This window comes from Equus przewalskii, chromosome 9, assembly GCF_037783145.1.
Source record: "Equus przewalskii isolate Varuska chromosome 9, EquPr2, whole genome shotgun sequence".
Taxonomy (NCBI): domain Eukaryota; kingdom Metazoa; phylum Chordata; class Mammalia; order Perissodactyla; family Equidae; genus Equus; species Equus przewalskii.
The window spans coordinates 18766501-18788097 of NC_091839.1; the positions used below are offsets into that span (position 1 = coordinate 18766501).

The 21597-nt window shown below is 55.6% G+C and overlaps 2 protein-coding genes and 4 non-coding genes across 13 annotated transcripts; all 6 read left to right on the top strand.

Moving 5' to 3' along the window:
• The first annotated feature begins 4129 nt into the window (after positions 1–4129).
• FLT3LG (fms related receptor tyrosine kinase 3 ligand) lies at positions 4130–14936 on the top strand. 6 transcript variants are annotated; one of them, XM_070633150.1, is made up of 8 exons: positions 4130–4259; positions 4577–4643; positions 7223–7339; positions 7516–7569; positions 7794–7937; positions 8617–8755; positions 11859–12040; positions 14629–14858. In XM_070633150.1, exons 2-8 carry the CDS (start codon positions 4611–4613, stop codon positions 14839–14841), a joined length of 882 nt encoding a protein of 293 aa, XP_070489251.1. In that variant the 5' UTR covers positions 4130–4259; positions 4577–4610; the 3' UTR covers positions 14842–14858. The 6 variants fall into 6 exon arrangements, with proteins under 6 accessions (XP_070489251.1, XP_070489253.1, XP_070489252.1 ...); XM_070633151.1 differs by having other exon boundaries at positions 4144–4259; positions 8671–8755; XM_070633152.1 differs by lacking the exon at positions 11859–12040 and having other exon boundaries at positions 14629–14936.
• A 661-nt stretch (positions 14937–15597) lies between these two features.
• Positions 15598–19979, top strand: RPL13A (ribosomal protein L13a). Of its 3 annotated transcripts, none has more exons than XM_008523782.2 (8): positions 15598–15898; positions 17907–17979; positions 18322–18387; positions 18590–18691; positions 18891–18976; positions 19156–19215; positions 19536–19658; positions 19864–19979. In XM_008523782.2, the coding sequence occupies exons 1-8, from the start codon at positions 15884–15886 to the stop codon at positions 19948–19950; spliced, it is 612 nt and encodes a 203-aa protein (XP_008522004.1). In that variant the 5' UTR covers positions 15598–15883; the 3' UTR covers positions 19951–19979. The 3 variants fall into 3 exon arrangements, with proteins under 3 accessions (XP_008522004.1, XP_070489257.1, XP_070489256.1); XM_070633156.1 differs by having other exon boundaries at positions 15859–16034; XM_070633155.1 differs by having other exon boundaries at positions 15864–15914.
• On the top strand, positions 18018–18101 carry LOC139073759 (small nucleolar RNA Z195/SNORD33/SNORD32 family). Its single transcript, XR_011522747.1, has one exon. It is a non-coding gene; the product is annotated as a small nucleolar RNA Z195/SNORD33/SNORD32 family (small nucleolar RNA).
• On the top strand, positions 18729–18813 carry LOC139073758 (small nucleolar RNA Z195/SNORD33/SNORD32 family). The gene has a single exon (XR_011522746.1). It is a non-coding gene; the product is annotated as a small nucleolar RNA Z195/SNORD33/SNORD32 family (small nucleolar RNA).
• On the top strand, positions 19017–19087 carry LOC139073760 (small nucleolar RNA SNORD34). The gene has a single exon (XR_011522748.1). It is a non-coding gene; the product is annotated as a small nucleolar RNA SNORD34 (small nucleolar RNA).
• On the top strand, positions 19297–19383 carry LOC139073762 (small nucleolar RNA SNORD35). The gene has a single exon (XR_011522750.1). It is a non-coding gene; the product is annotated as a small nucleolar RNA SNORD35 (small nucleolar RNA).
• Positions 19980–21597: the final 1618 nt, after the last annotated feature.

Consider the following 21597-nt stretch of genomic DNA (forward strand, 5'->3'; position numbering starts at 1 on the left):
ATTGGTGGGAAGGCTCTGGAAGGCTCTGGAAGGCTCGGGTTCCTGCCTGCAGTTTGACGACTCCCTCTGGACTCTGTGGGCTGCCTCAGGGTCCTTCTTGTTAATCTGTTGCCTTAACCAGCCCAAGCCCGTCTCGGCAGGTCCGTGTGCCCCCGGACGACGCTCAGCACTGCATCCCCGGGAGGGGAAGTCTGATTGGCCAGCCTAGGTCAGGTGTCCACTTCTGGTCCAGTCATCTCTGGCCGGGAGGCAGGAGCTCCTCATCAAAGCAGCATCCAGTCGGTCCAATATCCACTGGGCGCTTACTATGAGTAAGGCACTGTTCCAGGCGCTGGGGAGATGGCCGTGAACAAGAAGCTCCTGGCCTCCTGGAGCTGACATTCTGGTGGGCGAGGCAGGTATTTGTTTGCAGTTGCTGCTGTAACAAATGATCACAAAGTTAGTGGCTTAAATAAAACAACACAACGTGTGACCTTACAGTTCTGGGAGTCAGGAGTCCAAAGTGGGTCCAAAATCAAGGTGTCGGCAAGGGCTGCAAGTTTGTCCCAAGGGCACTAGGGAGCCATAGAGGGTCTATGAGCAGAGGAGAGGCAGTCTCAGCTCTGGTTGAAAGACATACAGAGGTAACCTAAGGTGCCATGTACTATAATAGAGGAAACTCGGGGCACCCTGGGGGCCCAGAGAAAGCACCCTAGCCAGCCTGAGAGTGGGGGGGATGAGAGGTGGCAGGAATCTTCCCAAGGAAGTTGCCGTCTCGTTGAATTTTTTTCTAACTTTATTGAGATATGATTGACCAATAAAAATTGTATATATCTTGGTTGTACAACATAATTTTTTCAAGGTGTGCAACGTGACGATTTAATATGTATGTGCATTGGGAAATGATTACCATGGTCAAGTTAATCAACACCCCCGTAACTCCACATAGTTACCTTTTATATATGTTGTGTAGACACGGGAGATCTACTGTCTTAGCGACTTTCAGGTCTACAGTTCTTGAAACTGGTATTGACTAGTTTTGTTAACTATAGTCACCATATTGTACATTAGAGCCTCAGAACTTATTCGTCTTTTAACTAAAAGTTTGTACTTTTTGACCAACATCTCCCCATTTCCCCCAATCCCCAGCTCCTGGCAACCACCATTCTAGTCTCTGGTTCTATGAATTCAGCTTTTTTAAGCCATTACTTGCTCTTTTTTTTTTTTTTTTTCTGGTGAGGAGGATTGGCCCTGAGCTAACATCTGTTGCCAATATTCCCCTTTTTTTTTTCCTCTCCAAAGCCCCAGTACATAGTTGTGTATCCTAGTTCTTAAGTCCTTCTAGTTCTCTGTGGGACGCCACCACATCATGGCCTGATGAGCAGTGTGTAGGTCCGCACCCAGGATCCGAACCGGCAAAAGCCTGAGCCACAAAGTGGAGTGTGTGAACTTAACCACTGAGCTACAGGGCCAGCTTTTTTAGAAGCTGAATTCAGCTTTTCTAGATTCCACATATAAATGAGATCATACCGTATTTGTCTTTCTCTGTCTGGCTTATTTAACGTAACAATGTCCTCCAGTTCCATCCACATTGTCACCAATGGCAGGATTTCCTTCTCTTTTTTTTTGAGGAAGATTAGCCCTGAGCCAACATCTGCTGCCAATCCTCCTTTTTTTGCTGAGGAAGACTGGCCCTGAGCTAATGTCTGTGCCCATCTTCCTCTACTTTATTCGTGGGACACCCACCACAGCATGGTTTGCCAAGCGGTGCCATGTCCACACCCGGGACCCGAACCGGCGAACCCTGGGCCACCGAAGCGGAATGTGAGCGCTTAACAGCTGTGCCTCCGGGCCGGCCCCTGCATACTGTTTTTCATAGTGGCTGCACCAACTTACATTCCCACCAATGTTACCGCCTGAAGCGGGGTCGTCTACCCGCCACAAGACATGCCCGTGGTCAAGAGGCAAGGAGGTAGGAGAGACAGGACTTTTTATTACAACTTGCTGGCAAAGGGGAAGACGGCCGACTGATGTCCAAGAGAACCATCTTCAGGGGGCGCAGAATCTGGAAGCCGTTACACAGGCCGGTGGGTTACAGGGAGGGGGTAGGAAACTCCGGACCCCTGGTGTTGCAGCCTGGGACTTGCACATCAGACCTTTCAGCTGTCATGGATATCGGCGCGGACTCTCTGGAGGCCATCACATTCCTGGAGAACTCGAAAGAACAAAGCGATCATCTTCCCGCAGCTGGGAGGGGCTGCAAAATCTACAGAGCCTGCAAATTCCCCGGCGCAGGACGATTACTTATCTAGGCAACGAAAGCAAAGATTCAAGGGGCCGGTGAGTCAGGGTTATTCATGGTTCCAATATGGCTTCTCCAGGTTGGCTTCTCTTACGCTAACTGTGTTGAGGCGGTGTCCCCAACAGTGCAGAAGGGTTCCCTTTTCTCCCTGCTTCTCTCTGGCTTTTGGGTAACAGCCATCGGAACAGGCATGTGGTGATACCTCATTGTGGTTTTGATTTGCATTTCCTGATGATTAGCGATCGCAGAGTCTTCCAGGACACTGACGATCTGATTAGGCTAGAAAGGTGGTGGCGGGAGAGCATCCTAGGCAGAGGGAACAGCATATGCAAAGGCCCAGCGGTGGGAAACAGCCTTGAGGGAACTGTAGTGGGTTGAGTGGTGGCTGCTCAAAAAGATGTGTCCACATCCTGACCTGGAACCTATGAATATGACCTTATTTGGACAAACGGTCTTTGCAGATAGAATTAAGTTAAGCATCTCAAGATAAGCTCATCCTGGGTCATCCGAATGGGCCCCACATCTAATGACTTGTCCTTATAAGAAAGAGAAGAGATGGGACGCGGTGAGAAGAGGAGAAAGTCGTGTGAAGACGGAGGCTGAGAGAGAACTCAATCTGCAGCGCCTCTCTTCTTTCCCCAGAGGTTGGAGGTTGGAGGTCAGAGGTCGGCAAGTTGGGCTGATACCCTGTGCCTCTAAGCCCCAACCTAATCACATGGTTGGGCCTTCTGGCCTGACCAGCCCCCTTCCTGAGTCTCGTCAGCATAAACTCAGGGGTGGCCAGGGGGCTCCCCACGAGTAACCAAGACACCGCTATCACTTTTCCGGAAATTCCAAGGGTTTAGCGGTTGGTTGCCTCCCGGGAACCAGAGACAAAGAGCAGACGCGTTCCCTACTATACGACAATAACGAGGAAGGAAAGAGGCCAGGCTCTGTCTGTCCCTCCACTTAACAAATACTGATTGAGCACCTTCCACGCGCATCTTACCCAGCAGGGTGAGCAGACACCCACTGTGGTCCTCCCGGAGCCGACGTCCCAGTGGGGGCAACTCACAAGAAGATAAGTAAACTGTGGGGTGTGTCAGAAGGCGATAAGTGACAAGGGAGAGAGCAAGGAGTGGGGGTGCTGGGAGGGGGCGCCATTTGAGAAAGGGTGGTGGGGGAGGAGTGTATTTGAGCAAACCCCTGATGAGGTGGCGGTGAGCCATGTGGGTGTCTGGGGGAAGGGCATTCCAGGCTGAGGGAACAGCCAGTGCAAAGGCCCTGGGGCAGAAGTGTGCCACCCTCTGGCACAGTGAGGAGGCGGGGGCAGAGAGGGGACAGGGCCAGGTCCTGCAGGTCTGTGTGGGCCACGGTGAGGAGTCTGATTCTGAGTGTGGTGGGAGCCAAGGGAGGCTTTGGAGCGGCGGAGGGGCGTGAGCTGACCTGCAGAACACCCTGGCGGTGCTGGTGGTGAGGGCTGTCGCAGGGAGCCGCCTGAGGAGGCGACAGTGATATGCAGGTGGGAGATGGTGGTGGCAGCACCCAGGTGATGGCAATGGGGGTGGTGAGAAGTGGTGGGACTCTGGATACATTCTGACAGTCATTCAACAAATCTGCTGATGAGCTGGACTGTCCGTGGGCAGCGAAAGGCAGAGGTCATAGGTCAACTCCAGGGCTTTGGGCCTGAGCACCTGGAGGGATGGCGCTGCCGTCTCCCTGGATATGGGAGGGGGCGTTTCGAGGCGGAGGTGAAGGGCTTGGGGGCCCAGCGGCCCGCTCACTGTGTGTCCCGTCCCGGAGTCAACCCCACCTCATCCTTCGCGCGCGTAGGCCGAGGCGCCCTCCGCGGTGTGACCCCCACCTGTCACCACCAGGGGGCGCCCCTTGCCTCGGCCAAATCCACCCTGCTCCCCGTCTACCCCAAATTTCCCTTTCACTTTCGGTCTCCGGCTGTCACCCGGCCTGGCCCCTTCCACACCCAGCTGGGGCAAGCCTGGTGCGTGAGGAGCAATGGGCTCGGGTCCCCGAGGGGCGGGGCCGGGGTCTCCCTCCCGGTGCCGAGGGCGGAGGGCTGGGGGTCGGGCTCCTGGGTCCCCGGCCTGGGGAGGGTTCCGGGGACCGGACGTCGGGGTTCTTGGAAGGGGAGATGAGGACCTTTCGCCGTAACTGGGGCTCACGCAGGAAGCCCGTGGGAGTCGGAGGCGGAAACTTAGCCACATCAAGGGGCCGAGGGAGGGGCGGGGAGGTGGAGGGGCGGACGAGGAAGGGGCTGGGGTGCGGGGGTCCGAGACTCGCTCCTCTGTCCCTTCCAAGATCCAGCCACAGGCATGAGGGGCCCCCGGCCGAGATGATAGTGCTGGCGCCAGCCTGGAGCCCAACTGTGCGTATACCAGGGAGAGAAGGAGGGGGAGAGGCAGGGCCGAGAGGGGAGACCGAGGGGTGAGGGGTGGAGAGAGGTGGGGAGATGTGGACAGAGGTGGAGGGAGAGGTGGACAGAGGTGGGGGAGATGTGGACAGAGGTGGGGGAGATGGAGGGAGGTGGGGGGAGATGGAGAGAGGTGGGGGAGACGTGGACAGAGGTGAGGGAGATGGACAGAGGTGGGGGAGATGGAGAGAGGTGGGGGAGATGGAGAGAAGTGGGGGGGAGATGGAGAGAAGTGCGGGAGATGAACAGAGGTGGGGGAGATGGACAGAGGTGGGGGAGATGGAGAGAGGTGGGGGAGATGGAGAGAAGTGGGGGGGAGATGGAGAGAAGTGCGGGAGATGAACAGAGGTGGGGGAGATGGACAGAGGTGGAGGAGATGTGGACAGAGGTGGGGGAGATGGAGAGAGGTGGGGGAGATGGAGGTGGGGGAGATGGAGGGAGGTGAGGGAGATGGAGAGAGGTGGGGGAGATGTGGACAGAGGTGGGGGAGATGGAGAGAGGTGGGGGAGATGGAGAGAGGTGGGGGAGATGTGACAGAGGTGGGGGAGATGGAGAGAGGTGGGGGGGATGTGGACAGAGGTCGGAGAGATGGATAGAGGTGGGTGGAGATGAACAGAGGTGGGGGGATGGAGAGAGGTGGGGGAGATGGAGAGAGGTGGGGGAGATGGACAGAGGTGGGGGAGATGGAGAGAGGTGGGGGGGATGTGGACAGAGGTCGGAGAGATGGATAGAGGTGGGTGGAGATGAACAGAGGTGGGGGAGATGGATAGAGGTGGGGGAGATGGAGGGAGGTGGGGGAGATGGACGGAGGTGGGGGAGATGGAGAGAAGTGCGGGAGATGGAGAGAGGTGGGGGGAGATGGACAGAGGTGGGGGAGATGTGGACAGAGGTGGGGGAGATGGAGAGAGGTAGGGGAGATGTGGACAGAGGTGGGGGAGATGGACAGAGGTGGGGGAGATGGAGAGAGGTGGGGGAGATGTGGACAGAGGTGGGGGAGATGGAGAGAGGTGGGGGAGATGGACAGAGGTGGGGAGAGATGGACAGAGGTGGGGGAGATGGGACAGAGGTGGGGGAGATGGAGAGAGGTGGGGGAGATGGAGAGAGGTGGGGGAGATGTGGACAGAGGTGGGGGAGATGGACAGAGGTGGGGGAGATGTGGACAGAGGTGGGGGAGATGGACAGAGGTGGGGGAGATGGAGAGAGGTGGGGGAGATGTGGACAGAGGTGGGGGAGATGGACAGAGGTGGGGGAGATGGACAGAGGTGGGGGAGATGGAGAGAGGTGGGGGAGATGTGGACAGAGGTGGGGGAGATGGACAGAGGTGGGGGAGATGTGGACAGAGGTGGGGGAGATGGACAGAGGTGGGGGAGATGGATAGAGGTGGGGGAGACGTGGACAGAGGTGGGGGAGATGGAGAGATGAACTGAAATGGTAGAGGTGAACAGGGGTTGTGGGGATGGAGAGAGGTGGGGGAGATGGACGGAGGTGGGGGAGATGGAGGGAGGTGGGGGAGATGTGGACAGAGGTGGGGGAGATGGAGAGAGGTGAGGGAGAGGTGGACAGAGGTGGGGGAGATGGAGAGAGGTGGGGGAGATGGAGAGAGGTGGGGGAGATGGAGGGAGGTGGGGGGAGATGGAGAGAGGTGGGGGAGATGGGACAGAGGTGGGGGGAGATGGAGAGAGGTGGAGGAGAGGTGGACAGAGGTGGGGGAGATGGACAGAGGTGGGGGAGATGGAGAGAGGTGGGGGAGATGTGGACAGAGGTGGGGGAGATGGACAGAGGTGGGGGAGATGGACGGAGGTGGGGGAGATGGAGGGAGGTGGGGGAGATGTGGACAGAGGTGGGGGAGATGGAGAGAGGTGAGGGAGAGGTGGACAGAGGTGGGGGAGATGGACAGAGGTGGGGGAGATGGAGAGAGGTGGGGGAGATGGAGAGAGGTGGGGGGGATGTGGACAGAGGTCGGAGAGATGGACAGAGGTGGGTGGAGATGGACAGAGGTGGGGGAGATGGACAGAGGTGGGGGAGATGGAGAGAGGTGGGGGAGATGTGGACAGAGGTGGGGGAGATGGACAGAGGTGGGGGAGATGGACAGAGGTGGGGGAGATGTGGACAGAGGTGGGGGAGATGGACAGAGGTGGGGGAGATGGAGAGATGAATGAAATGGTAGAGCTGAACAGGGGTGGGGGAGATGGAGAGAGGTGGGGGGAGATGGACAAGCGTCAGAGGAAGAAACAGAGGGAGATGGGTCCCAGTGGGGATGACAGGACCCAGCTCAGGACGAAGGAGGAGAGATAAGCACAGAAGGGCAGAGGGGTGGACAGAGAAGAGAAGATCCCAGGCAGAGGTGAGCAGAAAGGGAGAGAGACGGGCTGAGTCGGGGAGGTGGAGAGAGGGGGAGAGAAGAGGCCGGTCAGAGAGGGGCGCACAGAGCCAGATGGAGGGGGCAGAGAGCTGGAAGAGATGGATGAGCCCTGGGGCCGGGGGGAAGCCTCGCTGAGGGGGGTGTGGAGCCAATAGTGCCCCCCGCCCTGCAGACCTCGCTGCTGCTGCTGCTGCTGCTGCTGCTCAGCCCCGGCCTCCGCGGGAGCCCCGACTGCTCCTTCAGCCACAGCCCCATCTCCTCCACCTTTGCTAAGACCATCGGCAAGCTGGTGAGGGCTGCTCCCATCCTCTCCTGCGGGCCTTTTGGAGGCCCAGCTTCCCTCGCTGGGTCTGAGTTCCCCCCATCTAGGTCTCTGTCCTCGTGGGTCCCTGTCCCCCTCTCTCCGGGTCTCCACAGTTCCCTTCCTCCTGTCTTCAGCCCCACCTGCCCCCGTTTTCTCTGCAGTCTGACTACCTGCTTCAAGATTACCCAGTCACGGTTGCCTCCAACCTACAGGACGTGAGTGTCAGGTGGGGGGGCGGGGTGGCTGGGATGGAGGTGGGCAGGAGAGGCTGGAGGTGCACCCCGCCCCCAGGAGACCAGCCTAGCTTACCCACCTGGCCGCCTCCTGCCCTGGGAGCCAGGCGTCCCGGCCCCAAGCCCCTTTTCCTCCCAGCCCCATGCACCCAAGCCCCGAGTGCCCTCTGCCCGCGGGGCCCAGAGCTCGGGTTGTCCCTCCCCAGGACGAGCTCTGTGGGGCCCTCTGGCGCCTGGTCCTGGCCCAGCGCTGGATGAGAAGGCTCAAGACTGTGGCTGGGTCCCAGATGCAAAACCTGCTGGAGGATGTCAACACCGAGATACTCTTTGTCACCTTATGTGCCTTCCAGGTCAGCCCTGAACTTGGGGGACAAGTGAGGGGAGCCAGCTGCCTTCCTAGGGAGTGGAAGTCAAGCTCTGCGAGGTGTTACTGGAGGTTTCTTTTGACCCTAGCAACCCAAAGGAGGTGGAGCTGGAACCCCAGTCCCACTGGGGGCCCCCGTTGCTGGGGAGCAACTCTTCTCCAGGCAGCGGAGGATGGGGAAGGGGCTGGGCCCGAGGCGACAATTCTGAGTTTATTTCTCGGGTCCTGTGGCAGGGCGTTGCTAAGGGGTTCTCTCCCCTTAGCAACCGGGAGAAGGAGGGGGTCTAAATTCCCTCTGGACCCAGGCCTGATTGGGCCCTGTTGTTGGGCGTTGCTAAGGAAGCTTCTCCCTAGCAACCAGGCAGAGCAGGGGTTCCAACTCTGAGACCCAGCCTCGTGGGGTCCCGGTTGCTGGGTGTTGCTAAGGAAGCTTCCCCTTAGCAACCAGGGGGAGGAGTCCAAACTCTGAGACTCAGCCTCATGGGGTCCCTGTTGTTGGGTGTTGCTAAGGAAGCTTCTCCCTAGCAACCAGGGGGAGCAGGGGTCCAAACTCTTGAGACCCAGCCTCGCTGGGCCATGTTGTTGGGCGTTGCTGGGCAGGGAAGGCCCTTGGCCTGAGACACTGGGGGTGATGCGGTGGTGACGTCTCCCTCCCCTGCCCCCAGCCCCCCCCCAGCTGTCTTCGATTCGTCCAGACCAACATCTCCCACCTCCTGCAGGACACCTCCCAGCAGCTGTTGGCCTTGAGGCCCTGGATCACCCGCCGGAATTTCTCCCGGTGCCTGGAGCTGCAGTGTCAGCCCGGTAAAGGCTCCCAGCGCCCCCGCAGTCCCCCATCCACCCTCTCCCCTCCCACCCTCACCCCCTCCCACGGGCTGCATGACTTTGGGCATGTTCCCCCAAGTTCATTCCCCTTTCTGGGCCTCAGTTTACCCACCTCTGAGAAGGGAAAAACAGTCCCTGCCTGTTTCTCTCCGGCCACCCTGTCCGACAGAAATGAGGGCCGCCTGTTTCAGTGTGAATTTTCTAGTGGTCAAGTTAAAAAAAAAAAACTGAGTTCACTTCTTTTCAGGAATTTTCACATTTGAGTTTTTCTAGCAAGTTACTAGTTGTTTGATTTTTTTAGGGGGGAGAATTATAGATTCACAGAAAGATGCAAAGAAATGCACGGGGAGCTCCAGGCCACCCTTCACCCAGCCTCCCCGCTGTGACCTTTTGCCTGTTGACATTAATTATAGGACGCTATCAAAACCAGGAAATTGACACGTACCAATCCACAGAGTATTCAGATTTTATCAGTTCCACCTGCACGCGCGTGCGTGTGTGCATGTGTGTGTGTGTGTGTGTACGTGTTAGTGCCTGGGCTGCAGTAACAAAGTAACACAATCCAGGTGATTTAAACAACAGAAATTTATTGCCTCGCGGTTCTGGAAGCCAGAAGTCAGGAATCAAGGTGTTGGCCAAGCTGGCTCCTTCTGTGGGCGGCGAGGGAAGGACATGTCCGGGCCTCTCTCCTTGGCTCATAGGGGGCCACTTCCGTGTTCCCGTGGCTTTCTCCCTCTGCGTCCAGATTTCTCTTTTATAGACACCAGTCCTATTGGAGTCGGGGCCACCACTGATGCCCTCGTCTCTTGACGCCTCATAACTTGACACTCAAGTTAACCATTAACTTGTTTATCTCTTTAAAGACCCCGTCTCCAAAATAAGGTCACATTCCGAGGCACTGGGGGTTAGGACTTCAACATACAAATGTTGAGGGACACACCTCAACCCTTAAAAGAGTGTGTGTATGAGATTTTAGCACGTGTAGCTTCCTGTAATCACCACCACAATCAAGATACTTAACTTGACCCACTCCTTTTTTTTTTTTTTTTTTTGCTGAGGAAAATTGGCCCTGAGCGACCATCTGTTGCCAATTTTCCTCTGTTTTTTTTTTTAGCTTGAGGAAGATTAGCCCTGAGCTAACATCTGTGGCAGTCTTCCTCTATTTTATATATGGGACACCACCATAGCATGGCTGACAAGTGGTGCAGGTCTGCAGCCAGGATCTGAACCCACAAACCCAGGCTGCTGAAGCAGAGGGCGCCGAACTTAACCACTACACCACAGGGCTGGCCCCTTGACCTCCTCCCAACAACTCCATCCCTAACCGCTGACAACCACTAATCTGTTCTCTATAATGATATTATTGCATTTAATTGTAATCCTTTTATACTTATTTTTAGTAATTAATCATTTCAGTCACAAATTCTATTTAACCCAATATTTCCAACTAGTACCATTTCAACACATAGTCAATATTTTAAAAGACTAATTTCGTGAGTTATTTCACATTCTTTTTTTCCCTACTAAGTCTTTAAGAATCTGGTGTGTATTTTCCACTGATGACACGTCTCAAGTCCGACCAGCCACAGGCCACATGCTCAATAGCCACGTGGGGCGAGTGGCTGCCACCTGGGAGGGCCAGCGCTGAAGTACCAAAACGAGATAACTTTATTGGAATATGAGAGACTGTGCCCTGTGGAAACTCAGCTTTTTCAGTTTATTTAGGTTTTCTTTGTGGCCAAGTATATACTCAGTTTTCTAACTGAGCAAGGTCTTAGGAAAAGAATAGATTAATTTTTTGGTGGGGTCAGAGTCGAATCTGTGGGTATATCTTCTGTCAACTTTATCATGGAATTACTGTGTCTTTCTGTCCTTGGTATATTTGTCTATAGACCTGTCAGGTTCAGAGAGGGATATTAAAAAGTCTTCCGGTCTATGGGCCGGCCCGGTGGCACAGCGGTTAAGTGAGCACGTTCCGGTTCCGGTGGCACAGCGTTAAGTGAGCTCATGGTTCGCCGGTTTGGATCCCGGGTGTGGACATGGCACCGCTTGGCAAGCCATGCTGTGGCAGGCGTCCCACATATAAAGTAGAGGGAGATGGGCATGGATGTTAGCTCAGGGCCAGTCTTCCTCAGCAAAAAGAGGAGGATTGGCAGCAGATGTTAGCTCAGGGCTAATCTTCCTCAAAAAAGAAAAAAAAAAGCCTCCCACTCTAGTGATATTTTTCTCAGTTTCTCCCTGCACTCCCAATCATTTTGCCATTTTGATTTAGCTTCATTTGTATTTACATTTATGACTCTTCATTTATTCAGCCAAGTATTATTAACTGTAAACAAATAGACAAACAGGAAAATATCTGAGTGTAAGGGGCCCCATGCAGGCAAATTAAAACAGGGTGACAGAATCATGGTCTGAGGTGGTTGGCTGGAAGGTCACTGAAACTTGGGAACAAGAACAGGCAGTGCAAAGGCCCTGAGACAGAAACCTGCCTATGTGTTTAAGGCATAGTGAGGCGGCCCCTGTGGCTGGAGTTGAGGGAGTGAAGGGGAGACTGTGGGAGATGAGGGTACAGAAGGAACAGAGGGGGCCAGATTGTATGGGGCCTTGTGGGCCATCATAGCTTCGTACATTCTATCCTTTATTGTCTTGTTATCTATCCATTTATTCATTCAAATATTTAAACTATGTTAATATTATTTAGCAAGCACTAAGTAGTAGGTTCTAGTGATAAATAAGACAGATAAGGCTCCTGTCGCCCACATGGAGCTCACAGACTGTTGGGAAGGAGATGAATAAACAAACTGATACAGAAGCTCTAGAAACATCTTTGTCCAATTATAAAATAAAATGCGACCTATGTGCCAGACACTGCTCTAAGCCCTTTCTGTATATCCCCTCATGTCATTTTCGTGACGACCTTATGAGGTAGGTGTAATGCTGACCCCCAACTGACAGACGAGGAGACTGAGGCACAGAGAGGGGAGCAGCCCTCCCGAGGTCACACAGCCGGCATCACGCGGGCTTTCTTTCCTTCCCTGGCCCTGCCCTTCTCCCCAGTCACCAGCCTCCTCTCTCCCCCCAGACTCCTCCACCCTGCTGCCCCCGAGGAGTGCCGGGGCCTTGGGGGCCACAGCCCTGCCAGCCCCTCAGGCCCCTCTGCTGCTCCTGCTGCTGCTGCTGCCCGTGGCCGTCCTGCTGCCGGCCGCCGCCTGGTGCCTGCACTGGCGAAGGAGGAGGCGGAGGCCGGCCCGCCCTGGGGAGCCGGTGAGGGGCGGCGAGCAGAGGGGGTGGGAGGGCTGAGGGGGTGGCCAGGGGCCCCCGGCCCCAGTCCCCAGGACGTGCTGCCCCTGCGGCTCTTGGAGCACTGACTTGGTGAGTCCTTCACCAAGCTGAGGACCCTGGACTCTGGGGGATGAGGGGCGGGCGCATGGGGAGTCACAGGAGAGCCGTGAGCAGGGGAGGGGCGGGTCAGCTCTGGAGGCACGAAGACCCCCCTGGGGCCGTGATCTGGGACAGCCCGGAGGAGAGAGACGGGAGGCCAGAGAGGAGGCTGGCTGAGGGTCCAGGGAGGGAGGACAAAGCCTGAGGCGGGGGGGGGGGGGGGGCGGGGACCAGGACCATGAGGATGGAGAGGAGGGGACAGAGATGGAGGCAGAGTCAGGGGTCAGGGGTCAGGGATCAAGAGGGACAGGGTGGGAGTCTGACGGGCTTTGGGGAGGGGGCACGGAGGACCCTGAGTCTGGCCCTCTGGGGCACCTGGGGGCAGAGGGAGATGAGGGACAGACAGGGAGCTCCGTGGGGACCTGTGGGGTCCAGGGGAGATGTTTGGGTACAAGAGTCTGCAAGCCGGGAGAGAGTGGCCTCCTGGAGCGGGCGGAGGGGATGCCTCTGCAAAGCCCTCTGGGTGTGACAAAACTCAGGCTGTTCCAGGAACTTCGGCCAGCCCGGGGCAGGCGTGCGTAGGGGTTTGAAAAATGCCACAGGAAAACGTAGGTCTCAGCCACCAGGCAGGGGAGCTGGGACTTCCTGCCCAGGGCAGCAGCCAGCCAAGAAAAGCGAGTGATGGAGGAAAGAACCGGGGAACCCGTGTGGGGGCAGGAGGCGAATGGGCCCAGAGGGAGGAAGGAGAGGCCCAGTGGGTTCACTGAGAAGCTGGTTATTCTTATAGAGAAGCCATTATTATCCTTGTTTCACCAAGGCTGAAACCAAGGCACAGAGAGGGAGAGAATTTGCCAAAAGTGACACAGCTCATGAGTGATAGAGCCAAGATTTGACTCCGGGCCCTCTAGTTCCAGCCTCTGTGCCTTTCACTCTTCTGCCTCAGTTTCCTTATTCGTACAAAAGACTCTAATAATAGTCCTTTTACCATAGAGAGGTTAGGTGAGGTGACTCATGTGAGGTGCTTAGCGAACACTGTCCAACGGAAACTGAACACAAGCCACAGGTGTGAACTCAAATTTTCTAGTAGCCAGTTTCTTTTAAGCAAAAAGAAAACAGGTTACTTTGAATATTTTATTTCATTCTGTGTATCCAAAATGTTTTCCTCGCAACATGTCACCCATATTTTTAAAAAATTACTAGTGAAAGGTTTTACATGCTTTTTTTCATACCAAGTCTTCAGAATCCAGTGTGTACTCCACACTTACATCTCGATTCAGACGCTCAATTGTTATCAGCAATACTTGATCTGTATTAAGATTTCATGAAATTTACAGTTGCAAAATCAACTTCATAAGTTGTTCGCAACATACAGAAGTTTTCCAGTAACTGGATTGAGGATCGGTTTCTAAATTTCTTTCTTTCTTCTTTTTTTTGGTGAGGAAGATTGGCACTGAGCTAACACCTGTGCCAATCTTCCTCTACTTTATGTGATTAGTTTCTAACGATTTTTCCTTCTTTTTGGCCGGAACCACTATCTTCCAGTAATTCGCCAAAATAAACGACACAAAGGGAAAGAGGAGAGGCAGCCACTGTCGGTTCTCTAGGCCTTCTAGAAAACGTGGAGTTGTTCCTTTGGCCACACATGTCGACTCTATAAGACATCAAAGGAGAGGGCCCTCTTCAAAAAAAGAATGTCCCCCCACCCCAGTGTCACTTTGGCAAAACAGGGAGAGTCGACAGTGTCAGCCAGCATGCTGTTGGCACTGTTGTAAACAAACAAGTTAAGGGCAAGATTCTCGCCAAGAGCACTGATGTCTGTATTGAGCGTAGGAAGCGCTGTACGAGCCCAGAGAGCTCCTTGAAACGTGTGAAAGAAAATGATCAGAAAAAGAAGGAAGCCAAAGAGAAAGTTACTTGGGTCCAGCAGAAGTGCCAGCCTGCTCCCCGCAGGGCCCCACACTGTGAAAACTGAGCCACGGGAACTCATGCCCTGTGAGGTCAGGGCATCAGAGGTGTAAAAATAAATAAAAGACCTCTGGACTGTAAATAATAGTAATGATGATTTTTCATTTCAGCACTTGTTTCTGAACCGTAATTTTTATTACAATTTTTTTGAGGAAAGGTAATGCCTGAAGAAGTTTTCCCACTCCCAGTAACGACGCTATTAGTGTAAGTTAGATAAAATTAAAAATTCAGCTCCGCAGTGGCACTGGCCACGTTCGGAGCACTCGGTGTTCACACGTGGCTGGCACTGTGCCTGGATCCGAGAGCGCAGATCTAAAACGCTTCCCTCAGTGCAGAGAGTTCTCTTGGACAGCGAGGCCCGAACACACAGCGAGTGCTGGCTGTGAAGAGAGTTGTTTTCCGCCCTGAGTCTGTGCAGAGCTCCGAGCTCGGTGCTTTCCTCTCCCCTGTCCATGGATCCTCAAACAGCCCGGTGAGACAGACGCATCTATGATCCCATTTTACAGAGGACAACACTGAGGCCCAGAGGGAGCTGTCACCTACCGGAGGACACAGAGCCGGGACTCGGAGGAAGTCAGCTAGAGACTGGGCCCTTCCTGAGCCGCGCCGCCCCTCTCAATCTCTCTCCAGGATGGAGGCAACGCCAGCATCCGGCCCCGGCCCCGGCCCCAGCCGCCCCCCTCTGTACAAAGCCCTCCTCCCCGGGAAATTGTATATAAATCATCCTTTTCTACCAGCTCTGGCCAGGCCTGTCTGTGCATGGGACAGGGTGTGGATGGGGCCGCTGGGGTCTGAGTCTCGGTTTGGCAGTTAATGCAATGTTTCCTTCAGTACCTGTTTTCTGGGGCTTCCGGGGCTCAGGGCCAGTGCCGGGCAACGCTGGACCCAGACGAGAGTCAGAACCAGCCCAGGTCTATGGGGGAGAAGTCACGGGACCCCGAGAGCCTTAGGACAGGATGACACACGCTCTGATGGAGGTGGCGCAGGCACCGTGGGAGCCCGGAGGAGGCAGGTGACCCAGCCTGAGACACAGCGGGGCTCTCTGGAGAAAGGACTCTGGAGCCAAAGGGCAGTGGGACTGCGACAAGCCAGATTCTAGACGGCGGGGGGTGGAAGGGAGGGGATCCCAGGCACGGGGCACAACCGAAGCAAAGGCCTCGCGTCTAGAAAGTGAGAAGCTCCTTTGGGGGCCACTCAGGCACTGAAGTCGCTGCTTTCTACACCCTCGGATGGCAGAGGGATGGGGACACTGAGGCCAAGACAGGGTGTGGGGTTGGGTCAAGTCGCAGGCAGGAGGAAGAGGCACCGCAGCCAGATCTCAGCCTAGACTGAGCGCTGAAGGGCGAGCCTGGATGCCCCCTGCGGGCCACCACGTGCCCAGCAGCCTGCTGTCGCCGGAGCGGGTAACAGTCCTTCCCCACGCAAACCCACCTCGTGTGCACTGAATGAACAGCCCGGCAAAACTACGGCGGCCGAGGCGGGACAGCCCCGCCCCAGCAGAGCCGCCCCCTCCCCAGCCCACGTGACCTCCCGCCCGGCACAGCCATGGCCGCCCAGGTCCGACGGAAAGGACACCGGATTGGACAATCAGAAGAGGCCCCGCCTTCTCAGCTGCCTCTCTGCGCACGCGCAGGACACTTTGGCCAATGAAAAGACAGAGAGCTGTCCGCGCAGCCCGTGTGGCGTCATTTCCGCCGCTCCCTTTTCAGGGATAAGAAACTCTTCGGCGCGACTTCCTTCTTTCCCGGGCGGCTGCCGAAGATGGCGGAGGGGCAGGTGCGAGCTCCGCGAGGTCCGGGCGGCGTGGGGCCGGGGGGAGTCCAACCGGGGACAGCATTGGGACTTATTTCACCTTCGTTTGTGTGTCTTGATACTTTAGCTGGATAACTGAGCAAAACTGGGAGCTTTGGGGGTAAGAGGAATCTGTAAGCAGGGAATAGGCGATCCGGGGAGAGTTTTTATGCCCGAGATTGGCTGAAATGCGGCATCATTCCTCCCGAGAGGCGATGATGGGGCTTCCGGCAGGGGGAGGCTTATTTTTAAATTGGGCCTAGGTTACTTTGATTTCGGCCAGGTTTTGGCCGGATTGGTCCCATCCAGTGTCCCCAGCGGCGGGGAAGACAGACAGGCAGCCTGGGGGTGATGAAAGGCCAAGGATTGCCCAAAACGGGGGGTACTTGCACCCTGCCCAAGGCACGGATTGCTTCACCCTCACGTGGGTGTGCTAATCAGCGTTCCTTTGCAGGTCTGAGTATTTTGCATTTGTAGGGGAGCAGAATTGGCCGCCCCTAAATATGTTATTTGGGCATAGGGTTATTTTTAAGAGGCCGCAGACAGGAAAAGCTGTGAGAATTGTGGAAGTTAAGTCTCTCCGGTAGAGACCTTCACGTGTATAAGAGGAATCTCCTTTGGGAAGAGAATCGCGCTGTAGGAGGAAGGGGAGAGTGACACAGTCTCTAGAAGTTTTTCAGTGGAGAACGTGTGAAGTTAAATCTACGTAACAAGTTTACCCTTGTTTATTGTGCTTTTCCTGGGAGCCTCCTGTGACTTCCCACCCCCAGCGTCTTTGTTTTTAGCTGGCGATGTTATTAATGTGGTGATTTTGGCAAGTTACTCAGTTCTCGTGGGTCTCTCCCATGTGTACAGGAGGTATTCGTGTTACTAGGCTGTAATTTTTTTTCCCGTCAATCTGTTTTATGTCGATTTTTAATTTTTAGGCCAGCCAGAAGGACTTAGAAAGGTAGAAGGAAATTTGTTTTCTGAGACAGCGTGAAACCTTATGCAACAGGTCCAGGGGGCACCTCCCTACAGGGCATTCGGGAACGAATTGCTCTTTTCCTTTGCTTTTGGGGTTGATTGATGCTTTGAAGGCCTGTTGCTGCTGGAAGCAGAGTTTGTGATAAAAGGCTCCCCCCAGGTCATGCTTTGTCCTTAAGCACCTGGAGGCCTTCGAGGAAGACAGCAGAAGCTTAGCTCTGAGTGCCCTGCCTCCTTGTGTAACTTCATGTATATATAAAGGACTTAGAATGCTCCTGGCATGTGTTCCTCCATTTATTGTGTGTCTGGCACAGTTTGCGTTCTGTTTTGTGTAAGTTGATTAATTTCACGATATTCCTGAGGCAGGTGTTGTCACTCATCTTAGAGGTGAGGAAGTTGAAGCCTGGAGAGGTGAGGGTTTGGGCCAGTCACCTCGTTAGCAAGTCTGGCTTTGGATTCTGTTTCTTTCTTCACTGTCTTCTGATAATCACAAAACGTAACAAGCATAAGAGGAGGGACTTTCGTTCCTGATGAAGTTGAGGGTTGGCGTTTGAGCAGTTCGACTTTGTGTAGCCTCACCCGCTCTGAACCTCCGTTTTCTTTGCTGAGATATTCATGCTAGAAACTGCTGTACTTTTGAGATCACGAGAGAGTTAAGTCTCTTGGGCTTCTGCTCGTATCACAGAGCATGGGTTCTTCCACCTGGAGCATCGTGGGCTGAGTGTGGCCAGTCTTGTTCAAATCCTAGCTCGTCCTGTTAGCCTCAAACCTAACCTGGGCATAAGATTTCCTGCCCTTGAAGCAGCCAAGATGTGAGGGGGCTTCTTTGAAATGTTATCCCCCTCGCTGAAATCCTGAGTCAAACACTTGCCCACCAAGGTGAACCTTGGGTGCGAGTTCCTGGGTCCTGGACCTGATAGGAAGCACCCTGGGGGACAGGCGAACTGGAAACAAGTAGAAAGCTGTTGACTGGGGTGGGATCAAAGCTGTGGGTGCCTCTGACCCCTCTCGCTGTCTCTCTTGACAGGTCCTGGTGCTGGATGGCCGGGGCCATCTCCTGGGCCGCCTGGCGGCCATCGTGGCCAAGCAGGTGCTGCTGGGTAAGTGTCCCCAGCTCCCCGGACTCGAGCTCTGGCTGGAGGTCGGTGATGAGCAACAATCACCATCTTTCGTTTGAGTCTCACGACTGTGAGATCAACCCCATGCACCGCTCTGAGACCATCCAGCACTCCCTCCCTGGGGCTGGGGGCTACAGTGCTGAAGTTTACTTTTGGGGCTGACTCGTAATTCAGCTTGAATCCAGCTCCACCGGTTACTCCTCCGTGACTTGGGGCCGGAGGCTCCCCTGTCTGGGTCTTCGGCAGTATCAGGGCAGGTGGATGGATGCACACAGAGCCCGTGGGTGGCTTCCTAACCTTTGCGTCCCTTTCCTTTTCTTCTAGGCCGGAAGGTGGTGGTCGTGCGCTGTGAGGGCATCAATATTTCTGGCAATTTCTACAGAAACAAGTGTAAGTTAGGGCATGGGAGAAGGGCCAGAGAGTGTTGGCCTGGGTGGTGCTCAGGTCTCAGGATTTGAAAGCGACCCCACAGCAGTGGGAGATGCTAGTGTGAGTTCCCAGACCGCCCTTGGGGCGTGGGTGTGGGCTGGCAGAACTTGGCATTTGCCTGGGAGCTGGGAGGCCTCACCCGCTCTCCCTTCCCCCTCCCCAGTGAAGTACCTGGCCTTCCTCCGCAAGCGCATGAACACCAACCCATCCCGCGGCCCCTACCACTTCCGAGCCCCCAGCCGCATCTTCTGGCGGACCGTGCGAGGTGAGCCGGGCCCGAGGACCGCGGGGGTGATGGGGGCTCGGCCAGTGATGAGGACTTCTCCCACTCGTGTTCGAGTTTCCCAACCATGAGATGACTCCACATGCACTACCATCTGAGGCCGCCCGGCTGCCCACCGTGGGGGACAGGGCAGGGTCCTCGCGAGCCCCACTGAGCAGGCCTGCTGTCCCTCTGCCCGCAGGCATGCTGCCCCACAAGACCAAGCGAGGCCAGGCCGCCCTGGACCGCCTCAAGGTGTTCGATGGCATCCCGCCGCCCTATGACAAGGTGAGCTCGACCACGCCCTCACGGCAGCGTGCGTGGGGCCCGGCGTCCGTGATGTTCCACAGTTACCTACATTGTTCGATCCTCGTGAGAACAGCGCTGGCTGAGACGCTGTCCCGGCCACCCTCCTTCCCTGCACGCCCCTCGCTGCAGGGCTCTAAGCCCCTCTCCTTCTCTGACAGAAAAAGCGGATGGTGGTTCCTGCTGCCCTGAAGGTCGTGCGTCTGAAGCCTACACGAAAGGTGAGCGAGCTCCAGGTTGCCCTGAGAGGCCTAATGGGGGCTCCCTGGCCCACTGGGGGTGATCTTTAGGTCCCCAAGACTGGCAGATGATGGCTTTTTCTCACGATGGTCTGCGGATGCCACTGTGGGCAGTGCCGATAATGCCAATGGCTTAGCTGATGCCAGGAGGGGCAGGGAGCCCTTCTGGGGGGGGGGTCCTCAGCTTCCAGGGAAAAATTGGAACATTAAATACCTAGGGTCCCCATTTGTCAACCACTCTCCTATGGGCCCCAGCCCCAGTCCCGGCTGTCTCCTTACAGCTTCACTCCTTCCCCCCTCAGTTTGCCTACCTAGGGCGCCTGGCTCACGAGGTTGGCTGGAAGTACCAGGCGGTTACAGCCACTCTGGAGGAGAAGAGGAAGGAAAAGGCCAAAATCCATTACCGGAAGAAAAAGCAGCTCACGGTGAGGGCAGCAGCCGGGAGTGGGGGCGCCGCGCTCCAGGCCGCGCCTGGTGGGGGATCGCTCTTGATGTCATGGTCTCTGTGGGCCCCTGGAGGGCTCTGCGTAGGGTTCCGCCTGGGGTGGGGAGTGGAGTCAGGTCCCTCTCGTCAGGGTGCTCCTGGGCGGCAGTAGCCGCTGATCCTCATCTGTCCTCTTAACCCCACAGAGGCTACGGAAACAGGCTGAAAAGAACGTGGAGAAGAAAATTGACAGATACACAGAGGTCCTCAAGACCCACGGACTCCTGGTCTGAGCCCAATAAAACTGACTGTTAACTCCTCATGCTTGGCCTGGCCTGCCCTTCCTCCATCGCCGCCCGCCCTAGGATGTGGGGGACACCCCGGGGCCGCTGTCCAGGCACCACAGGCAGCCTGGGCCTTGGCAGGCTGGGAACACAGAAAGGGCCGTAGAAGCACTAACAGCTGTAAGCTGTGCGGGCGTCATGACGTACTTGTTCTTGAGAGCTCTAGGAAGGCAGCAGTTGGAACCATCAGTTCAGTTTCAGTATTTGAGCTGAAACCTTTTACGTTGTGAGTGGGGCGTCCGTTTAAACGGCCCCCGGGGTCACGGGCTATACTCTGCAGCTGTCAGAACGTGAGGGGTGCTGGGGGCACTGAGCCTGGCGCTGGGCGGAGGCGGTTGTAGATCCGCAGCTGGGAGGTACAACCAGGGAGCCGCACTGCCCTTGCACCTTCCCTGGACTTTGTGATCAGGAGCAAATAAATTACTTTTCAAGCAATTTGGCGTCTTTGCAGTGTGTGTCTGCTCTGGAGGCAGGCCCTTGGCAAGAAAAGGGAGCTTGCGTAAAACTGCCTGTGCTGCAGTCTGCACAGAGAAATGTTGCTTGATACCTGCCCTTCGTGGCAGAAGATTTGTTGAGATTTACACGCTAAAGAATTTCCTTGAAGCCAGTTATTGGTATTTCCCAAGGCTAGCACGGCCTGTGTGGCCCAGTTTATGTGGAGCTCGCTCACTTTCATGCAGCTGCAAAGTATGGAACTACCATTGTGAGCCGGTCCCCCACTGCGGGACGTGGGCTGTTGCACACTTAGGCCGCACCGGGGGGCTGTGCTTTGTGAAGACATTTTGCAGGTGGTATTTAGGCACTAAAAGTGGGATATGAACGTTACTGGCATCTTACCTGGAAGAAGACTAGGCAGCAGGTTAGGTCTGTCCCGGGGGGCCCCCGAGGCTGCTGGCATTTAGCGGGTACCCAGCCCTCTGCCGTCAGCACTGGCCACCTCCATCACAGCCTCCCCTGCTGGGCTCGGGCCCCGTATGCACATGAGGTTTCTGTGGAGCCTCCTATACGGGGTGCCGGCCCCAGGATCCAGCGCGGAGCTGTCTGGCCTGACAGGTAAGCGGGTCTGTCCTGAAGGAAGCCAGCTTGATGCCCTGGGGATTGGTGGACAAGAGTTGGAAATAGTTTTGTCATTGAGGCGTTAGGCGTTCCCACGCCTGACAGCACAGGGGGAGCTAGTGGAGCGTAATGTGCGTTTTACTGCAGCTCGCGGGCAAATTAGAGCTGGTGCACCAGGCCGTTCTGTCGTGTTGAATGTCTTGCAAATGTCCAGCAGAGCACAGTGACTCAGGTTTTCGCCAAACCATCATCAGATGGGTGTGTCCCTACCCCTCCCGGGGCTTCTGCTCCCCACGGGAGCTGCCACCAGAAGCAACTAAAGGCACAGAGAGTTTAAATCTTAGAGTTGGCAAAACTGCACGTTACTGCAGCACAATATAACCCCACCAAAAGCAGGATCCGTTCAAAAGATCAATCGGGCTTTATAAAACTAAAACTTTCCACTTCAAAAGACACCACTAGTGAGGCTGGCCGGCTGGCGTAGTGGTGAAGTTCATGCGCTCCACTTTGGCAGCCCAGGGTTCGCGGGTTCAGGTCCCA